Genomic DNA, 22,863 nt, shown 5'->3' on the forward strand with positions numbered 1-22,863 from the left:
AAAATTGATTTATGGTATAAATTAATATTATTGTGAGATTTCACATCGGTCGGAGAAAGGAACGAAACATTTTTTAGAATATTAAGTTAATATCGGTTGTAGGCCAAAGTTGACAATATCGGTTAGCGGTGGACTTGAACTTTTATAAATGGTGACAGAGCCGGTCCTCAGGCTGTGTGCCACCAAGGACGCTGAAACATTTCTTACAAAGGTATGTAAACGTATCTCTAGTAGACGCGTTTTAAAACTGTGAGACAATAAAGATGCTGGGTCTCTAAGGGGAACGAAGCATTCCTTACAAAAGTGTGGAAACCTTGCTAAAAGGAATGAAACATGCTCGATTCCTAAGGGGAACAAAGCATTCCTTGTGGAAACCTCTATAAGGAAAACAAAGTGACGAAGATACGTAATAGGTCAAAGCAGACAATATATATTAACGAGGTTTGATCGGACAATATATACTATACGTTTATTTTTATTTTAAAATAATTAAATTTGCATGTGTCACACAAAAGCTCTGTCGTGCAACACTTTTTCATTTTAGCTCGAATTTAATTCATTTTTTCGTCGATAGTTTCTCAACATAAAAGTATATAAATTATTAGAATATTTTATATTTTAAATAAAAATTATATTCAAAAATATAAATTGTTTATTAATTTTTTTAGTGAACTATTTATAAGAGAGGTCAAAAAATATACGACTGAAATATCTAATATTTAAATCTTTTTTCTAAAATATATATTTAATTCTATAAATACTTTAATCATTTTTTTAAAATATTTAAAATAAATAGATAATATGCTCGTAAAATTATTGAGTTTAACTCTATTGAAGTAGCGATGATATTTTCAACACAAGATTATATTACCAGTATTCGTTCCGATTATATTATCAGTATCCGTTCCTGTCTCCACCTCCATCCCAATATCTAATCTGACTCTGTCCCACCGTGCTATATATACATATATAGATATATATATTTATTAAGGGTGGAAGACTGTATTGCACTATTAAAATTTGATTTTTTAGAAATTATAAGCGGATCGAGGAGGAGGATTTAATATAATTAAATGAAGGTTGAAAATTGTATATGGATAATGGATAAGACATGACAATATTTATAATCTAAGCTAAAAGTAATGGAATTAAATGAGAAAACATAGGGTGTGATTAATTTAAAGAACTTTAAGGAAGGACTCAACTATTTGTTCCCTAAAGGAGAGCCGTTTGATTAAAACATCCAACGGCTCATATGCTTTTCTCAACCAATTTGTAACGTTTTTATTGGTTCTAAAATCTTCTCAATATAATTTCTCTTTCAAACTTCAAATGAATTAAAACCTACCTTTTCTTTTTCCTTAATTATTCTTTATATACATTAATTTTATATTTGTGTCTATCGGTCTCTAAACTTTCAAAATTACAATTTTGTCCTTGACTTTCAACTTTTTTTTAAATTCACGAGTCTCCTCGAAGCAAAATTTAAAAATTTAAAATTCCATTCCACAAATTTCAAAATTACATCGTATAGTTTTTAAATACTTTAAATTCGTTTAAGTATGTTTTATACATTGAAAGTTTAGTGAACTATTAGATATGAAATTAAAAAATTAAACAAATACAAATCTCAAAATTTGAGAGAAAATTTATAATTTAACTTTTTTTTATTTTTATTTTTTTATTTTAAGTTTGAATGGAATTCAAATTTATTTCAATAATTCTTAAAAATACCCCACAATTTGTTTGGGAATCACCTCAAATAAATTATAATATTTTTTGTAAAAAAGAAAACAAAAAAGAAGAATAGTAATTTAAAAAAGGGTCGACATAAATCATTAAAGATTAAAGCACAAATAAATTAATTTGTTGAAAAATTAAAAAAATAAAGCAATTAAAATTGAATTTTATAATATTTCAATGTTTTATAACGTGCCCAAAAACGTAGCTCAACTATTACTCAACCAACTATTTGTCTTAATAAAAATTAGATTTTTTTTTTAAAACATCTAGATATTGTTGAAAACTACTGGAACAACTAACACATCTTGTTTAAGAATGACAACATTCATCTCGATATTGTCGAAAAATAATGAACCAACATCTCAATATTATAAAAAAAATACTTAACCAACAAGCACGGTGCATCCCAGAAAAATTCTTAAGAGGTTACCCAATATAGAATTCTCTCGAGTAAAACACGTTTAACTATAGAGTTCTTATGATTGAACCACCGAAAAGAAACGTACACCTTGTTAGTATAAGTAATAACTCTCATTTAAAGTCTTTCTTAATCATCTTATTTTCAAGATCGCTCTCATTCATATACCCCTTCTTTACTCACGTGTCACTTACCCATCAACTTTTTACCCTAATTTGTCCACGAACCACATTTAAAGTCTCTCTAATACCATTTGGGGTATCTCCCAGTGGAGTTTCAAAAAAATTTTAAAATAAATTTTTGTTAAAATTTCAAAACATTTGGCACATGGTGTGGACCAATGACAAGATTATATTTCGCTTTGACATAATTTTTGTCGTATACTTTTTTAGAAAATTTTATGATTTCAGAAAATTTTATGATTTCGTATACCTTTTATATATCTACGTTAATGTCTCTCTTTTGATATATATATTTTTGGTGATAATTCTCATAAAAAAAAAAATCTAATTCAAAAATATTTTTAAACTTAAAATATATATATATATATATATATTTCTAACCAAATTTCTACAAAATTGAGACTAACATAGACTATAATACATACATTTACAAAATATAATTTATTTTTAAAAAACAAATTATACAGTTATAATTCTATGCATTTTTTCTTAAGATTATTAATCAAATAAAAAAAACCATATTTTTAAATAATAGTCAAAATGTGATGATAACTTTGAAAGAATAACTTTAGATTCACCCATAAAAATAAAAAAGAAATAAGAAATAATAATTAAAAAAAAACACAGGAAACAAACCAGATTTGAAAATTTATTGTGGGGACTTATGTCTAAGTCTAAAGTTAAAGCTTCATATGCAAAAGAAAAAAAAAAATCTAAAAAAGGGAGAAAAAAATAGATTGAAAAACAATGGGTTTATAGATAAAGTTATTTCATAATTTTTCATTATACAAAATTTCATGTTTACATAATTATTAATTTCATTTTAAAAATATATTTTACAATTCAGTGAGATATTATCATGGTTTTGAGTAGAAATTATAGGCTAATTTGTTCACACCTAAGATGTATCACTATCATCGTGATTGGAATGGCTCATTCAAGCACTTTTCTATAGCATTTCGTACGGTTCAATCACACACCCAAAAGAAACTATGTATTCATTTACACGGTTCAATCACACACCCCAAAGAAACTATATATCCATTTACATAAAAACAGTAAAAAAAAAAAAAAAAAAAAAAAAAAAAAAAAAAAAAAAAAAAAATGGCGAGCAATTCCATTTAGATTAAAGACTCAAAAGAAGAGATATATCCGATCCTAATATATAAATAATATCAATATATTAAAGATACTAAAAATATATATTTCTAAATAAAAAAAATCATATAATATCAATATATTCTAAAAATAAATATTTCTAAATAAAAAATCATTTTATTTCCACAGTCATTTAACTAACCGGGCTTTTTTTGTTCCAATGAATCGTAGGTAAAATGATTGAGATTTTATTTAAAAACACAAAATGTTTTTGAAACAAAAAAAATCAAAACAACATGATTGTTTCATCCTTACTTGTTTTCAAGAGCTACTCTCAGGAGCTACCAGGTTTTCTGAGAAGACGAAGCTGCTGCTTACACCAAAAATATTTGCTATCTTCACGACCACAGATTGCATACTTTCGCTTGTCGGGTCGAAAAAGGATGGCAGAGTTGGCACACATATGGGCACAAATTCCTTCTTACCGAAGGTTGGCGCGTAAAGTGCTAGTACGGTTCGAGTGAATATAAATCTGTTAGAATTAATTAAAGAAGTAAGGATTCTAATTTGCACAATGGTAGGAATCACAACTCTCCACAATGGTATGATATGATCCACCATATTATCCACTTTGAGGATAAGTTTTCATGGTTTTAATTCTGGGCTTTACGGTTTGAGTGAATATAAATCTGTTAGCATTAATTAAAGAAGTAAGGATTCTATTTTACACAATGGTAGGAATCACGACTCTCCACAATGGTATGATATCATATTATCCACCTTGAGGATAGGTTTTCATGGTTTTAATTATGGGCTTTCCCCGACCTGATACCAATGGAGATGTATTCCTTCCTTATAAACCTATGATCATTCCCTAAATTAGGGAATATGAGATTCCCTCCTAACAATGTTTTAAGATCTTTTCAGTCGACTTATGATTTGCCAGCCTCGACTATTAGTTCTCATTGGCCACGGCCTAAAGGAACCAGGTGAATTTGGACATCTTCAGTTAGTTGGAAATCAAGCAATTTATCCTAACAGTCAAGCAATAATGTAGCTCTAACGGTATGCTGAGAATTTTAAATCTTCTAGAAAAAAAGTGATGAATCTTACCTCAAGAGAAGTCGCCTTATGAACGGATCATTCAAAATCTGTGACCACCCTTTATCAAGGTTGTCTAATGTCACCAAAGACTGATCCCACTCGATTATCGAAGAGAACAGCACTTTCTCCGCTTTGTTAAATGCAACCTAAACCATTTATGTTTTTGTAAATTTTTTGACATAAAAGTGCGAATTATCGAGCATAACACGACAAGAGATTTAACCATACCATTTCAATATCAGAGCCTAAGATACCAAGCAGTACACAGAAAGCCTGCAATGGAGCTGTGAGAAAAAGAGTGAACATGCTTCCATGGCGAGAATATTCAGCAGCACTAGCATGACTAGCATTGCAGGAAGATAACAGCATTGCAGCTGGCTCTCCCCTTTCTTCTCCATGGATAGTCTACGCAGATTTAGAAAAGTAATTTCAGAAAAGTAATTTCCTTCAGTATAAGACGAGCATTATGTATATGTCGGTAACGGGAATAGTGAAGATTGTCATAAATGGAAGATTATCCTTTCTTCCAAAAATAAATCTGAAAAGGAAATTCATTTTAAAGCCAAGGCATAAAGTAATAAATTCAAGGTCGACATACTGACCTGAAATGCTTCACTGACACCACTATCAATAACTAAAAACAATGGCCTTCTCGTAAATGGAACCAAGTCGCCTGGATATATGCAGTTTGGTCCTGGAGAGTATTTAATATGAAAGTTGGAATTTTATTAGTTTCAAGGTAAAAAATACTTAAAGAATGCAGCTTAATCTTGTTAAGGATCATAAGACCAACGCAAGCAATTCATTACTAGTTTTCAATCCATGAACCAATGAAAAGATCTTAACTGAGTAAGGCACATCTAGTTAACAAAGTTAACAGCAATTTTCATTACAAAAGTAGGAAAGTGTTGAGGATTATTGGGAGTGTGTCCCACATTGATTAGTTTAGTGGAAGATCATGGGTTTATAAGCGAGGAATACTATCTTCATTGATATGAGGCCTTTTGGGGAAGCCTTCCCCAAAAAGCAAAGCCATGAGAGCTTATGCTCAAAGTGGACAATATCATACCATTGTGGAAATCCGTGATTCCTAACATGGTATCAGAGCTATGTCCTAAACTTAGCCATGTCAATAGAATCCTCAAATATATCGAACAAAGAATTGTGAGCCTCGAAGGTGTAGTAAAAAATGACTAAAGTGTCGAACAAAGGGTGTACTTGTTCGAGAGCTCTAGAGAAAGGAGTCGAGTTTCGATTAAGGGGAGGCTATTCGAGAGCTCCATAAGCCTCAGGGGAGGCTTCGAGTGTACTTTGTTTGAGGGGAGGATTGTTGAGAATTATTGGGAGTGAGTCCCACGTTGGTTAATTTAGTGGAAGATCAAGGGTTTATAAGTGTGGAATACTATCTCCATTGGCAGGAGGCCTTTTGTGGAGATCCATGATTCCTAACAGAAAGTAAGATCAAAGAAATGTAAGCCGCTTCAAACAAAAATGGGACACATTTGGTCCGATAAGACAATAAAATACCTTCTTTTCCACTAGCACTGAGTGATAAGCAACCAGTTTGGGGACCTATGCAGCCTCCCTCAACTTGTCCACAAGGAGACTCAGGTTTATCAATATCCCCTGTATTGCTGATAGACTCATCGCCCAGCTGAGTGCTGGCTGGGGAAGATAAAACATTCTTTGCACTGTCTGAAGTAGTTTGATATCGAAGGAATATTACAGTTTTCAGTGAGAAGAGTGAAAATCATTAACTATGTAATTTAGAAGAGTTCACTCAACCTGAAGCTGACAAATATATCAAGAGAATCCCATCACTTGGCATCTCCTCACAAACTGTAGCTAGAACCTGCAAAATAAATCTCACATACTTTAGATTATAAAAGCTAAGAACAAGGGGGGAAATCAACTATTCTATTTCTAGGACAAAGTGAAGGGCAAGAATTAAAAAAAGAAAAACATTTGGTGATCTAAAACTGATACAGCCTACACTGCCTTTTTTTTCTTGTATTCATAACAGAGACTTCCCAATAACTTACATGAAGTCGCTTGGACACGTAATTATGTTCATTATCCAAATATTGTTTTCATTTGCATATATAGACAAGTATGAGACTCCATGCAGCCATTTACCAGGTAATATTTTCAATTAAAGGTTTACACTTCGCCACATTCAACAGTCAATACTCAATAAGTCAATAAAACAAATGGTGCAACTTGAAATGTAATGAGTGTATTGAAAGTATGCATCCATACTAACTGCTAAAAAATGGGTCAAAGAAGGACGGTATAAAAGTGATTTCCGAGGATTAGACGGGAGAGTAGGATCAACTATATCTTGTGTGACGTTACTGCGACTTGGCCCAGAGCCACTACTCTGCCCACTTCTATTAGCATTTGGCCGATAAAATGAACCACTGGGTTCCCACTCCAGACTCTGGATCATCCTGAAAGTGTCTAATGTGATCTCAGAAAACTTGACCTGATCAAGAACCAGGGAAGGAAAGATGAATCAAGACAAAAGAATATATGAATTATATTGGATGTGCCTGAAATGACATCATAAAGATACTAAAAGAGGTCCCAATACCCAACCTCGTTATGATGGTAGCTACTCAGAATAGCATCCTGTAACCTCAAGGATCTCGTTGTACCTGGTGGAGAAACACTTATCGAAGATTCTGGATGAGGTTCTAACAAAATGCTATATCTGAATGGCCTGATATTGATAAAGGTTGTATCTGCTTTCAAAAATCTCGTTATTTCCTGGACTACCAGCTTCCATTCTTTAAAGTCCGTTTCCTAGAATAGAGCCCAGATTCATTAGTCTCTTATACCAAGATCCAAATGATAAATCAGCAGCCATTGATGAATTCATGCTAAACAAATTTGAAAAAAAAAAACAATAGAATGAGATTGTAAACACTTCCAATCACATCTAAATGACATCTTTTGTTTGCCACAAAATGAAATCTATGCATGCATCAGCTAAAAACAGCAAACAGCGGGAATATGAAAAAAAAAATGTATGGGCAAGAATAAAACATGAAGAAAAGAAAACACCAGGAATGTCACAATTACATAGTCCCACAAAGATGAATTAACCATGTCAGATGTGCAAGAATTCATCAATTTCAAAGACAATTAATTTTTCCCTCTACCATAAAGATGAATTAACTACGCTAAATGCACAAATTGTGATCAATTCATCAATTTCAAACTTTCACAGAAAATTCAGATAATGATGCATTCAAGTCGAATTCTCACATCTGGGGTATATAGGGTAGGACTACATAAGGTGAAATTAGCAAATTCAAACCATAAAGGTCCATTGCTGCAGCTGATACAATTGTCAACCAACGCAACTCATCTCTAATTGATTCATTCAGCATCATCATCTTGCTAACAAGTCATAGCTAAGGAAATCAGAGTGAGAGAAACACCTTAAATGTCTTCTTGCACTCATCGAGTAACATTTTAAGCTGATTAACCAATTGATGCACCATTTCTCTTCGGTTCGAAACCAAGCACACAATCAAAAATCTGGACAGAAACCTCAACTGTTTGCACGCAAGACTGACATCTTGAAATAATCCTTCCTTGAAATAATCTCGAGTCAATATTGCTTCATAAAATACAAAAGACTCAGACAAATAGCTCGCCTGACTGGTCCTCATGTATTGCCCAAAGTAAAGCTGAGCAATTCGTGACGCAATCTCTCCTATCTGCCATCTTTTTAGCCCTGTATCTAGCAACTTCTGACGGTTCCCTTGCTGAAGTTTCCATAACTTTGTGTACACTTTGAACGCCTTGTGGAAATATGTATTGTACCTAGAAACATTTAGAGCCAAATTGCCCAAAATTCACAGTCCAATCTTAGGGATCGAAAAAAGTTATCGAACAGCATAACAGAAAAAACATCGATCAAAGATTCAGAAATGAAATTATTCAATTATCCAATTGATAACAAATGGACCAAGCCACACAACTCAATTCAACTTACAACTGCTTCCTCGCATATTCAAGAACATTACAGCAGAACGATCCAGATAAGAGTTATCATTCCCTCCACCATATTAGATCGATTTATCACATAATTTATCCTAGACCAAACAAAAGATTCAGAAATGACATTCTTCAATTCCCTAATTGATGAAAAATGGACCAAGCCACGCGACTCAATTCAAAATACAACTGCTTCCTCCGCATATTCAAGAAAATTACAGTAGCACGATCCAGATAAGAGTTATCATTCCCTCCACCATACTTAGATCAATTTTTCACACAATTTATCCTAGACCAAACAAAAGATTCAGAAATGACATTCTTCAATTCTCCAATTCATGAAAAATGGTCCAAGCCAGTGACTCAATTCAAATTACAACTGCGTCCTCGCATATTCAAGAAAATTACAGCAGCACGATCCAGATAAGAGTTATCATTCCCTCCACCATACTTAGATCGAGTTTTCACACAATTTATCCTAAACCAAACAAAAGATTCAGAAATGACATTCTTCAATTCTCCAATTGATGAAAAATGGACCAAGCCAGCGACTCAATCCAAATTACAACTGCTTCCTCGCACATTCAAGAAAATTACAGAAGCACGATCCAGATAAGAGTTATTATTCCCTCACCATATTAGATCGATTTATCACATAATTTATCCTAAACCAAACAAAAGAATTGAAAAAGATCAAATTAAAGAGCGGAAAAAACCTATTGCGCTCGTAATAAGGCAGGTCCCTGATCCTGGAGAACTTCCGGTCAGCTTTGTTGACCAGAGACCAGTACACTTCGCTCACTGAAATGTGACATTTGCTGCGGCTGCTATGAGGCGGTAGTCCCGGCCTCATCTTCGCCGAGCTCGGATTTTCCCTCTAAAGTTTTGCCTGAAAATCTTCAGTTTTGTTCTCAGGCGCAAAAGATTACTCTCGGAATAAAGCGGAGTTACGTGATTTCCAGCAGTGCCTCCGGCGGCAATGGTCAGTGGTGGTGGAGAGAGTGATCGGAAGACTTCGACTTCAACCCTGCATATTTATTGGTGCTTCTTGATTCAGAGTATTGACGTATTTACCAGAAACCGGAACGACCGGAAGCGGAATAAGTTCCTTTCCCGGTTTATTTTTTATTTTGTGCTTTTAATATAAGAAAATTCCAATTTTTCTATTTTTTATTTCTTTATTATTATTATTATTATTTTTTATTATTTTGATCTTGATAACCACTAATGTTAATTCATTGTCACGTGTCACGGTCTTACATTTTCAACCGTCGTGATCTTGACACGTTCACGATCAGCCTTGAAGGGAGTCCAAGCCCTATATTCATTTTCCGTCTGGCTTTATGGCTTCATCGGACTTTAGGTTAGGTTTGTCTTCGTCCACCGAACATCAATTGTGCAAAATCCAAGCTTGTTCGGTCACATATGCCGCCTGGTGCATGTTCAATCATCTGCGACACAACCAACTTGCCTCTACACTAGGCTAAGTCATTTGACTCGACCACTCGACCTTACCTCTACTTGGGGCCAAGGTCTCTCACTGCAATGTTGCATCTCGTATAATCTTGGTTTCTAATTAACATAACTCATATGTCTTGACTCCATCCCAAGTCATAGGGTGTCGTCGACCATCACAACTCACTTAGTCAGGCCATCGAAAAAGGACACATGTATCGCTCACATCGAAAAAGGCACATGTATCGCTCATATTATCAGGACATCCAAACAATCATCCATCTAGGTTATATTGAGACATTGGACTCTCTCGTATCCATGTCATATCATTTACGGACTCCGTACTAGATAGTGGGTGTATGATCCAACCTTTGAACATGGGTTGGGGTGCAATACCGGCACACCTGTGTCGCTTGATACTGTCCTTGAAAAATCCATTTCAAAGGAAATCGTCCAAGACACCCGTCTCGCAACGCTCGTCCTCACTGTGACACACGTATGTGTCATAGGAGAGCGGCACACCTNACCGGCACACCTGTGTCGCTTGATACTGTCCTTGAAAAATCCATTTCAAAGGAAATCGTCCAAGACACCCGTCTCGCAACGCTCGTCCTCACTGTGACACACGTATGTGTCATAGGAGAGCTCACTTAAGCCACAGGTTTCAGGGGCAGTGGAGAGCTTACACCATGCCTCCCGGTTTCAGGGGCAGTGGAGAGCTTACACCATGCCTCCCCTATTTTAAGACATTTCTGTCAGGAATCATGACTCTCCACAATCGTATGATATTGTCCACTTTGAGCATAAGCTCTCATCGCTCTGTTTTGGGCTAACCAAAAGGCCTCATACCAATGGAGATAGTATTCATCACTTTTAAACCCATGATCTTCCACTAAATTAACGAATGTGGGACTCAGGCCTCATACCAATGGAGATAGTATTCCTCACTTTTAAACCCATGATCTTCCACTAAATTAACGAATGTGGGACTCACTCCCAATAATTCTCAACAATTTCTAATATTTCTCAAGTAGACGTTTTTTTGGTGAGCAGTTATACAACTTGGTGCAGCGTTCATTGAGTATTTGTTTGACACCAAATTTAGTGAGCTTTCTATCTTTCGTACATACGAACTTAACTCTAGAGCCGCATGCCGAAACTCATATCAAAATCCCGACTTTTGAGGTTATAGTTTAGGGGCCCTACCAACCCTTTTCGAACTTGTCTTTGACACTCGTGTTGCTTCATTCTCTACCTTGATAATCTACCTATGATGAGAAGGACCAAATTGTAAATAAAGAAAAAGTTAATGAATTTATAAGAATTTCTTGCTACTTCAAAGATTCTTTAATAAAATTCTAAAGTAAATCAATTGGGCTTAAATCAATTAGTTGACTCATCAATTGGGCAATCAAGTAAAATTTTGAATATGTAAGGACTTAATACAAAATTTTGAAATGATATAATATTAACAAATCTACTATATATATATATATATATAACTTGTTACAATCACACTCTTGATGACAGAGGACTTGCGATTGTGCGGCACTCACTTTCCAAGGACAAGTGAGTTAAGCCAATTTGTTTTTGCGTCGCCTACGGCCAAGCGACGTATGCTCGAGCCTCTGGCCTTAGTTTTAAGATAAGATTTTAGAAAACGAAGGCAGAGAGAGATTTTTGAAAGAGACGTTATATAAGCAAGTAAGAGAGAAATAACAACGACCCACAGTATATAACCTTGGGTAGGAGATATAGCTCGAGCCTCTGGCCTCGTTTTAAGAAAAGGTTTTAGAAAACGAGGGCAGAGAGATTTTTGAAAGAAACGTTATATAAGCAAGCAAGAGAGAAATAACAACGACTCACAATACATAACTTCGGGTATTTTATTTTAAAAGTTATAATATTATTTTAAATTTTTTATAAACGTTTGAAAATTAATTTTGAAAATTGAAATAAGAAAAATTAGTTAGACCACTTTATTAAATGTACAACTAACTATAATAAACCAAAATTGACAAAATATAAAATAAAAAAAAAATATTAATAATTTGAGAATGAAATAAAACAAATATAGTTTAGGACCACTTGAAAAGTACAACAACCAAAATTTTCAACTGAACTTGATGGACAAATGAAAGTACACAAAACTCAAAATAAAATAAAGCCCAAAAAGTAAAATAAACCAAATAACGTTATTATTATTATTTTAATCTAATCATCAAAATAGCATTTAAATTTTAAAATAAAAACCCCTTTAATCTCACTTATAATCTTTTTTTTTTTATTTTGTTATATATATATATATATTTATAAAAACTTATTTCTATATATTACAAATTCAGAAACTTTAGAATATATATATATATAAATTTAGTAACTTATTTCTAATTTTTGGACAAAATTTTAATATTTTATTAAGTTTAATGAACCTTTGTGACAAAGTAAATGAATAAATTGAGACGATATCTGAAGAATATGAACGAAAACAAAAACAAAACGTTTTCAAAACTCGTGTTAGTATGTGGGGTTAAAACAAGTAATTCTGTGTTATGTTCTTGGAAATGCAGATAAATGTTGCATGAAAGGATCTGTGTTAGTCTGTAGAATTCAAGACAAGTGACAGTACGATTCTCTCCTAAGAAATACAGGTGAATGTCGAGCTATAAGCCAAGTTGACAACATCACTCTGTCCTAAGAAATGCAGGTGAATGTCGAGCTATAAGTGATAACCGTGTATAAGATATATATATATATGAGAGAATGTAAAAAAGAAAAAGAAAAAGAAAAAGAAAAAAGAACCACGGGAGAAAAAGAAAGAAAAAGTTGGAACATAAGGCAAGAGACTTGTCTGTTTCCCGAACCTCAGCCGTTGCTTTTTTCCGCCCCTCGAGAAATATTAGCCCTCAATAAATTGCCCACCACCGCCGCCGTCCGGCTGAACCTCGACCACCTTCCCAGCGACTCGCGACTTCGAAAGATCTTCTTCCTCTACAGATTCTGCTTCACATGGACTCCATCGGAATCTCGGATCCGTCTCCGCCGTTCAATCCGTTCAACTTCAAGGACTGTTCTCAACAAATTTGCACCGCCTTCTGTCCGCAGTGGTGCGCCTTCTTGTTCCCGCCGCCTCCGCCGTTCTTCGGCCTCGACGATAGCGACGATTCCAGTACGTTCTTCTCGCCACTTATAGTCGCAGTGATCGGGATCTTGGCGAGCGCGTTTGTTCTCGTCACTTACTACGCGATCGTCTCGAAATATTGCCGACGGAGTGTTGGCGACGGCGGAGGCGGAGGACCGGAGGAGAGTTTCGAGACGAATCGAGCGATTAACGAAACGCGGAGGTCTAGTGCGGGATCTGGATTGGATGAGGCGCTGATTAAATCGATCTCGGTTTACAAGTTCAAGAAGGGCGAAGGATTGATCGAAGGAAGCGATTGCTCTGTTTGTTTGAGTGAATTTCAAGAGAACGAGAATTTGCGATTGTTGCCTAAATGTAGTCACGCTTTTCATCTCCCCTGTATTGATACTTGGCTGAAATCCAATTCGAGTTGCCCTCTCTGTCGCAGCAATATCGCTTCAACGAATCCTCCTCCTCAGGAGACTCCACCACCGCCCGTGACGGCGCTAGGTTACCGCCACAGCAGCGACACCGCTGTGGTCGTCGTCCAAGATTTATCCGCAAACGTAAGCCAGGAATCCGTCGTAGTTGAAATCGTAAGCGATTCAACTAATCAAGAACAAGAAAATCCGAATCCGAGAAGTTTCGATCAAGGACACGGCAGAACAGAGAGAAGAGAAGAATCGATCCATTCGATTAGGTCAGTTTCAGAAGATCATCACTCCGCTCCATGTCCAGGCGAGAATCTCTCTGTTGCGGATGTATTGAACATCAACCACGAAGAAGACGAAGAAATTGAAGCTCTAGATTCATCCATGGCAGCCGGAATCGGTCCCTCAAACGCCAACAACAAAGAAACAGAAAAATCCAGAAACAAAAACGGCGTACTGAGAATGTCGATTTCATCTGGAATTTTCTCGTTCACAAGGTATACAAAAGGGAAGAACTCGAATTCGCCAAATTAACGTCAAATTTTTTCAGAATCAAAAGTTTCAACACAGAAAAATCATCTCACCAAGATCTTCGAAGAAACGTTGTTGAATCGATTCTGTGTTCATCAACTGCAAAAACTGCAGCAAAATTTCTGAAGAACACAGTACTTGAGGTACGTTACTTCCGCCAGGCTCCATCCATTTTTCATTTTTTCCTTTCCAAAATCAAGATTGTCGGTTTGGACGATTCTGATTTGTGCTGTCTGTTAATTTCCAAAACTTACAGTTAATTTTAATGATAAATCAACTACTAAAAATATTATTATATAATTATTATTTTACAATATCATATAATTTAAAAATATTTAGTAATTAAATTTTTTATTTGAAGGAAAAATTTCTAATTTCCAATGACTATAAGTTCATAAATAATATTTATTATTTATAGCTTCATAGGTGAATTATTGCATTTATAGATGAGCATTGAAAAGTTTAAAATTGAAATACTTTATAATTATTAAATAGGTAGGTTCGTAATGAATGCTAATCATAATTATTTAATATTCAAATCATATTAAATAAAAACAGCATCTTGTTAATTTGTACTCTTGTGTTAATAATTAAATAAACTCTCTATTTAATCATGAAATTAAAATAGTTTAATTAGATAAAAAAAAATACTTATAATTTTTTTTAAAAAAATCTAGAAAATATCTTAAAATTTAAAATAAATAAAAAAATATTCAAAAAGACGGATTAAAAATAATGCTTATGAGTTTTTAAAGTTTTATTAATACCCTTAAACTTTTTTAAGAATTTTAAAACACCTTTAAACTTTTTTAAAAAATAATAATAGTATTTACCATTATTATACAAATTTTACAAATAAAAGTACAAAAATGCAAATATTTATAATTTTTAAAAAATTAAAATATTTGCAAATTGGCCCCTGAAATGAAAATAATTAGCCACTTTACTTTTGCAAAAAGAAATAAAAAATAAAAAGGACAACTTTATGTAAGCTTTACTAAACCCACCAAATAAATTCAATAGAATCATATACTCATACACTTTTTTTTTTTTNATTATTTTTATTCAATAAAATGACACGTTTACTCGTAAATTTTTTTAAAAATACGAATAAAGATTATATTATATATATATAATAATAATAATAATAATAATTTTGTGATTCAATTTTTATATGAAACTCAAAATTTAATGTTTAAATTTAATTATTATTCAATAACATGGCATCCTTCACAACAAAGAAAAAAAACCCAATAGAAATAAAACATAAATAAAATAAATAAATAAAAAAGCAGAAAGAATAAGTAAATTGGAATAATAAAAAGTAAAACTTAAAAATAAAAGGAGAGAATCCCATCAAATAATAGGGGGGGGAAGAATCTACAAAGGATAAATATAAAAAGAATAATGATTTATAATTCAAGGTATTAACTTTTTTTTTTTATAAAAAAAACATAATTATAATTGATATTTTTTCAAATTTCTTAGGATGTGGGTTCAAATTTGATGAATTCAACTCGTATATTCAATAAAAAAATAAGTCTCAACAGTTTTGTTCTCTGGCCATTTTTTCGTATTTTTTTTTCAAAGGTGTCACGGACAAATTTGACCGGTATGTTTAGTAAAAAACACGTCCTAATAAATTTATTCTCGGGCCATCTACTTTATAAGTAACCGTTTCATGAGGCTCATTATATAAGTAATATCTTTTTTTACCATCGACATAGAGTCGAAGTTTGTTATAATAGGTAATGTTTTATATATATATATATATATTTATTTATTTATTTATTTATTTATTGTTTGTCTGTCTGTCAAGGTTGGGTTGAATTTTTAATGAAATAGAAAATTTGAATCAATTCCTGGATTGAGAAGACATTTTTTTGATCTTGGATCAGCTGGATCAATCCAACTAACTCGAAAATAGAGTTACAATCCAAATAAATCTGGGATGAAGAATATCTGACCTTTGTAACCAATATTTGAAGAGACATTGTGGAGAAGGAAAGCTCCCAAACTAACGTAGTGATAGAACAGAGATTCTTCGATTTAGCATCATTACCTGGAAACGACGATCATCCTTCTCACGATGTTGCAGAAGGCCAAAAACTCATCAAACGTCGGTCCTCCTCCCTACAATTTCGTGTTCGATCGCCTTGGAGTTAGGGTTCCGACGGTTTTTGTCTCTCCTTGGATTCAACCCGGAACAGGTAATCTTTTGCTTTCTGAAATTTTGATTGATTCCTGGTTCTGTTATTTTATAGGATTTTTGGTGTTTGATATTTTGATTCCTAATTAATGACGGAGATAGTATGTGGCATGATGCAGTGTTGCACAGGCCATTGGGGCCAGATCCGTCGTGGAGTTCGAGTATTCGTCAATTCCTGCGACGGTGAAGAAGATTTTTCGAAGACTCGAAGTTGTGAGCCTCGAAGGTGTAGTTCAAAACTGACTCAAGTATCGAATAAAGAGGGTACTCTTTGTTCGAAGACTCTAGAGAAGGAGTCAAATCTTGATTAAGGGGAGGTTGTTTAAGGGGGCTCTATAGTGTACTTTGTTCGAGGGGAGGATTGTTGGGAGAAAATCCCACGTTAGCTAACTAACTTAGGGAAGGATCATGAATTTATAACTAAGGAATACATATCCATTGATACGAGGTTTTGTGGAGAAACCAAAAGCAAACCCACGAGAGCCTATACTCAAAGTGGATAATATCATACCATTATGGGGAGTCGCGGTTCCTAACCTCATATCCATGATCTGATAATATCCGTGATTATATTCATGATTTGATTTCTCTTTTTTTGATCGTTCGTTCAATTCTTAATACGACTGTCTAATACACCTACCAATAATACCCTGACTACTACAACAGTGAAGCATTGAAAGAGTGTGAGAAAGCCATGGAAAATCAAGTGTGATTTACTAGTTTTGATTTAATTTTGTAATTCATTTCGTATTAGTTGTGTTCTATGATATTAAAGTGTCGAGTTTCTTGAACTTTATCGGTATAAAATTGAATATGTGTTGACTTTAGCATAATTTAATTTATTAAGGTATAGAACGATATAGTAACGACTGGGATGCATGCTTAGATTGAGTTTAAAAGATCGGACATATAGACTCGTTGTAAGAGCTTAATGACCAAATATTGTTTCTACTGGGGTTTCCTTTAAAACGCATCTACTAGACAAATGTTTGTTTCTATCTCCAACCGACGTGCGATCACACCGATCACAATAATCCACTCCCTTGTGAGCCTAGCATCTTAAGGAATGATTTGTTTCCTTCTCCACGTGGAATTTCACAATCCACCGCATTGGGGCCCTACGTCTTAAGGAATGTATCGTTTTCCTCTCCAATCGACATGGGATCTCACAATCCACTGCATTGGGGCCAGCATCCTCGCTAGTACACCCAGTGTCTAGCTTTTATACCATTTGTACCACCGCATTGGGGCCCTGCGTCTTAAGGAATGTATCGTTTTCCTCTCCAATCGACGTGGGATCTCACAATCCACTGCATTGGGGCCAGCATCCTCGCTAGTACACCCAGTGTCTAGCTTTTATACCATTTGTAACAACTTTGAAACCATTTTGTAACAACTCAAACCCACTGCAACCATACCAAACTATAACAACTCAAACCCACGGCAACCATACCAAACTTCCACTCAAGGTTTTAAACGCATCTACCCCTGAATGCTTGGCTCTCAAAAGATCATTAATCACATTAATTAAAAAATAAATTCAATTAGTTCATTTTGTTATATTTAAAAAAAAAATTAGTAAATTAAATCATTATACAATAAATAAATCTCTAAACTTGATTAATTAAGATTAATAATCTTTAAACCATTGGATTAAGGAAAGAGAGAAACTAAAAATTACCATTAGTTCAGATAAAGTTAATCCTATTGAATAATTCTATCTCGGTTTAGAAGGTGATGATCATATTGAATAATTATCTCTACGAATAGCAAGCGACAACTCTAAACGTACAAATTTGGGTCCTATTTTTCTCCCCTTGTTTTTCTCTCTATTGTATCGTCCCGAACGTCGATACCTAAATCGGTTAACTCATTATAACGTACCAACAAACCAACTTTGTAAGGTTTGAAACCCTTCCTTCCATTGGATTTGTTTGCCAAAAGAAAGCAAAATGAATATCTGAATCCATGGAATAAGCAGCTCCCCATAACATATCAATCGCATTTCATGGAAGAAAGAAAAGGGGATGCAAGAATTCTGATCATCTCCGGTTTGATGTTCCTCTGCGTCGTCGCCGGCGGCTTCCTCCTCTGCCTCTACCTCTTGGTCCCGGAATCGGAGTCTCAAGATTGGTACTCCGTCGTCGGGATCATCTTGGTATCGACTCCATGGATGTTTTGGTTTTTGGTTTATTTGTATCATTGCCTCAAACCCATCAGAGTGCAGTCCAACGCCGCCTTGAGCCACTCCTCGAGCAGCAACCGACCGCCGTCCGTTGCCAATAACGGTGGCGGAATTGTAGCCAATCTTCCTCAAGTTGAATCGCCGGATTGTGATACGCCCGGTGATGGCAAACGACGTGTGCATTTTGGTGCAGTGGTTGTTAAGGGAAATAACCCACAAGGTGGTAAGAAATCTAGCCATGATAGCGGTTCGAAAGAACTGAGATCGAACGAGAGCGGAGCAACGTCGCCAACCCCATCTTCATAGTACGATGTGATGCACGCATGAAAAATTGTTATTTAAGAGATCGTTTGGTCATGTTCATATTTCTCGTTTCTCTTTTTTATTTTTTCTTTCTGGGTTTTACGGAAATAGAAATGTTTGATAACTGTTCTTGTTTTCCGTTCTATGTTTTTGTGTATTGAGAAAAAAAAAACGAAGAGAAATGTAAGTGTGGGATTTTTAGGTTAAAATGTTGTGTAAATGTGATTTAGAGAGGAAAATTCATGGGGATGGAATTGTTTACAACTTAATTGAGAATATTTTTAATTAGTTCTTGTGATTTTATGTTTTTTTTTAAAGAGATTAATAGATAGATGTTTGATTAGTAGTGATAATTATTGTGATTTATATGTTTTGTAATACATGAACAAAGAAGCATTTCATTTCTCATGGTTTCAAATTTCTTATTCCTTTTATCAATCGAGTTGAGATGAATCGTTCTTTATGTTCGAGGACGAAATGACCACATTTTCTATCAAATGACGTATGTTGTTTATCAAAATGAGTATAATTCAGCTGTAATTGATATATGCTGCTTTTCTTAAGATTAAAGGTTCAAATCTTCAAACTTCACATTTATTGTACGTTGTACCAAAAAAATTAGTGTTTATGTTTCAAACCAAGGTGTTCACGGAGTTTTTTTTTTTCGGCTACCCAAATGTTCAGTTCCCCACTGTTCCCCACTCTTCTATTGTTGAACTAAAAAATGATAAAGAGCTTTATGTTTATGAAGTTTAGGTCTAGACAAGAAATGGTTTGTGAGAAGTGGAAGAGTGAACGACTGTTGATGCCCTAAAAGAGAGAAGAAACTGTCATCACGAGCGTATAGATCACCAATAATGTAAAGGAGTACCTAGATAGAGGCAGACGATTGGCCGTGAATCGAAAACTAAAATTAAGTGGAAAAAATATATGAATAATCTTTGTCATTTGTTTTTGGTTTGCTACATATCATCGACAGTCTCATGGTTTTATTAAGGAAAGGTTTTAGCATCATCCCAAGCAAAATGATGGAAAAAAAAAAAAACCCACCATCGGATACGAATCAGGAGTTACTTCTTGATCAAACCGCACCGCTTCCGCCGCCTGCTTAAACTCAAGTTTCACGGTGGCGGCGGTGGTGTTGTTGATAGCTCCTCCATGGAAAGACTGAGATTGTCATCAAACTTCCCATGAGTTTCTTCTCTACAACCGCCGATGAACGGCGGAGGAAATGAAACACCTTGGTAGACATGGCTACACTACTAAACTATCCATCCAACATAAATAATAAATAGAGAATAGACATCTAGGTAGCTCATAATGCTAAACTAAAATTCAAATTCTAAAATAAATATCGTCAAAACTAGATTCAACAAGCTTGATTTAACTTCAGATCTTTCGTTCCTAAAGAAAATACAAAAAATTCGGGAAAAATATACGAAATTAAAGAGACTAAACCTCAACAAAATTACTCCATGCCTCCTCGTCAATAGATAGAAATGATAAATCTGGTAGTTCATCTAGCTTTCTGTCTGCTCCCTCAACCTTCTTATGGTACTCCTCACAGTGACGGCACTTGCAGTACTGTCATTAACGAACAACATACAAAGTCAAAACATTGAAACAAATTTGGGATTAAAAAAGACATACAAACAGAGCAATCTCAAACATCCTTACTTCAACGTGTAAGCCCCTCCTGCTTTCACTTTACCGCAATCTTTGCAACCCCATATTCCCACAGCCTTCCTCTTCACCGCGTACTGGAAGGACAGATTGTACATTACTCAAATGTTTCACATTTATAGATTCAAATAAACGTTCACAAGGACGCCAAAACGAGCGTTTTAAACAATGTTGTACCTTCCCACAAAACTCACAGAAGTACTTGCTGTGCTGACTTACTTCCATCTTCTTAATTTGCTTCCTCAAACTAGCACCATAACGAGTGCCTGTAATCATCAAGAAACCATTTTTAATATGTTATATATAAAATTAAGAGTAAGACAAAGAAAGGGGAGGGTTGTCATCTAGCAAACAAGAAAAATGCTTGATCAACTAATGTAAATTCCAGACCAGTGAAGAGTATCTCTCTATCAATGCAACCATCATAATATTCTTTTCTATCAAAATCTTTCACCAAATTCCAAAAAATCCTATACAAAATCTTTTTTTATGAGAAACAGAATCCTATATATATTCCCTCTCCCAACATTTTTAGTTCAATCTTATCTTGGGAATAAGAATGATAGAATCACATACCATACTTGCCAACGATGCCAGCCTTCTTGGTTCTCTTTGTCTACACAACATCATAAAAGGTAATGAGAAAGTTACGGATCCAACCATCAAGAAGAAAAAGGAGAATAAATAAAAAGGGTGAACAGAATTCTATGGCAAGATTCCAGAAGTCTGATTTATGAGTTCATGACATAAAAAATTATTAATGATCGAATAAGCCATTAGGAATATATATTGCGTCAACTCCTTGGATAGCTAGACAACACTACTAACACAAACTCTGGTATCTGGTTCAAAAGGAGAATGAGCTTAGTCCAAAAGAAAGATTCGACATTCAGCATATTCATCGCATTAATCTGCCCTACCTAACATCCAGCAATAACTAAATGGATTGAAAACATTGTTGCCATTAGTTTGAATTTTACTACAATATAAAAGTCCGTAAAAAACCAAAATGTAGAACAGGATTAATCTTGGTGAATTTACTACAGCACTTGCATATGCCTTCTAGGTGCTAAATCAATAGAAACCAATGTCCTGCTAGCCTAACCTTCATCTTTCATGTCCTGAATATCAAAATATTGCCAGACATAAACCTCTAGACAAGGATAATGAACTTATTAAGAAAACTGATCAACAACATTCAGGAAATCCTACATCAATCTAGTCCCTTCAAATTTCTCTCGAAACAAACAAACCAACAAGAACTTGATCGCTTAACACAGAACATTGTTAAAAGCCCAAGAGACGTTATCACCACATATCCAATCAATTTCGTCTATGAAATACACAAAATAATCTCAAAGGATTCCTAAGCTCCAAACATGAAGATAAAAGTTAACGAACAATAGGCAATGGGAATTTGGATTACCATTTTGGCGAACTAGCGGGAGAGATCAGAAACCCTAGAAATCTTCAGCACTTCCCTGCGCGGCTGGACAAAGGCCGTGGCGGTTTTTTGGTTTTATACGAGTGGCTAATGGAACTCAAAATTTGCCATTCGACTGCTTTAGGGCTGCTATAGGAAAGCCCAGTAGGCCCAATAGGCCCATACTTTATTTTAATCCCCGTATTTTTATCTCAGGATTGTATCCTTTTTTCCCAGCTTTATTTTTACATTCTTACCTTAAATTTGAATAGTTAGTAATTTTTACCGTGGTAAAAAAAAGGTTAGAAGATTCCTTTAATGAGTTCTAAATAAGTTATTACATAAATTCATAAGAATTCGGAGTAAATATCGAATAAGTTGCAATCAAGCCGATCAATATGATCCAATAACGACTTACAATTTCTATAACTCAAACAATTATAAATGAGAGGCAACCCCGTGTCATACATAAACAAAACTCTTAACTTCAACACAAAACATCGAGCTCTTAGAAGTAGCAACAAGAAGACCTGAACGACTTTAAAATCTTCATAAACGTCTTGAATGAACTACAACGATGGTCGATCTCAATACTAAACATCATCGAATAATCAACCCAACATAAGTTAAAAGTTAATAATCGATATTTCTTACCAAATTTATGGGTAAAAGTTGCTTTTTTTTTTGTTTATATTTGTTCGAGTGCTTATACTTTTCAAGCCCACCGCTAGCAGATATTGTCTACTGTTGCCCATAGTTTTAAAACGCACACACTTATAAAGAGGTGAGGAAGGCTAGTAGATATTGCCCACTTTTGCCCTTTGCCCATAGTTTTAAAACGCATCCACTAAAGAAAGGTTTCCACATACTTAAGAAGTGAGGAAGATAAAATCTACAAACAGTAAACTTGAGTCATTGCGTATGTACCGTCTTAACCGATTGAGTTATATTTAGAGTATGTACCGTCTT

General features: G+C 34.5%; 3 protein-coding genes across 4 annotated transcripts; 1 reads left to right on the forward strand and 2 right to left on the reverse strand.

Annotated features, from left to right (window-relative positions):
- Positions 1 to 3,669: 3,669 nt before the first annotated feature.
- Positions 3,670 to 9,633, reverse strand: LOC111778074 (protein SCAI-like). 2 transcript variants are annotated; one of them, XM_023657714.1, is made up of 10 exons: positions 9,270 to 9,633; positions 7,992 to 8,379; positions 7,144 to 7,350; positions 6,809 to 7,030; positions 6,331 to 6,397; positions 6,073 to 6,240; positions 5,148 to 5,239; positions 4,774 to 4,950; positions 4,555 to 4,691; positions 3,670 to 3,973 (listed from the first exon to the last, which is right to left on the reverse strand). In XM_023657714.1, exons 1-10 carry the CDS (start codon positions 9,404 to 9,406, stop codon positions 3,763 to 3,765), a joined length of 1,806 nt encoding a protein of 601 aa, XP_023513482.1. In that variant the 5' UTR covers positions 9,407 to 9,633; the 3' UTR covers positions 3,670 to 3,762. The 2 variants fall into 2 exon arrangements, with proteins under 2 accessions (XP_023513482.1, XP_023513483.1); XM_023657715.1 differs by having other exon boundaries at positions 3,670 to 4,130.
- A 2,948-nt stretch (positions 9,634 to 12,581) lies between these two features.
- LOC111778145 (RING-H2 finger protein ATL52-like) lies at positions 12,582 to 14,391 on the forward strand. The gene has a single exon (XM_023657812.1). The coding sequence runs from the start codon at positions 13,018 to 13,020 to the stop codon at positions 14,092 to 14,094; it is 1,077 nt and encodes a 358-aa protein (XP_023513580.1). The 5' UTR covers positions 12,582 to 13,017; the 3' UTR covers positions 14,095 to 14,391.
- A 5,708-nt stretch (positions 14,392 to 20,099) lies between these two features.
- Positions 20,100 to 21,980, reverse strand: LOC111778222 (60S ribosomal protein L37a). The gene is made up of 5 exons (XM_023657918.1): positions 21,898 to 21,980; positions 21,048 to 21,087; positions 20,649 to 20,737; positions 20,466 to 20,548; positions 20,100 to 20,372 (listed from the first exon to the last, which is right to left on the reverse strand). Exons 1-5 carry the CDS (start codon positions 21,898 to 21,900, stop codon positions 20,309 to 20,311), a joined length of 279 nt encoding a protein of 92 aa, XP_023513686.1. The 5' UTR covers positions 21,901 to 21,980; the 3' UTR covers positions 20,100 to 20,308.
- Positions 21,981 to 22,863: the final 883 nt, after the last annotated feature.

The sequence above is a fragment of the Cucurbita pepo genome, chromosome LG17 (genome assembly GCF_002806865.2).
Source record: "Cucurbita pepo subsp. pepo cultivar mu-cu-16 chromosome LG17, ASM280686v2, whole genome shotgun sequence".
Lineage (NCBI taxonomy): Eukaryota > Viridiplantae > Streptophyta > Magnoliopsida > Cucurbitales > Cucurbitaceae > Cucurbita > Cucurbita pepo.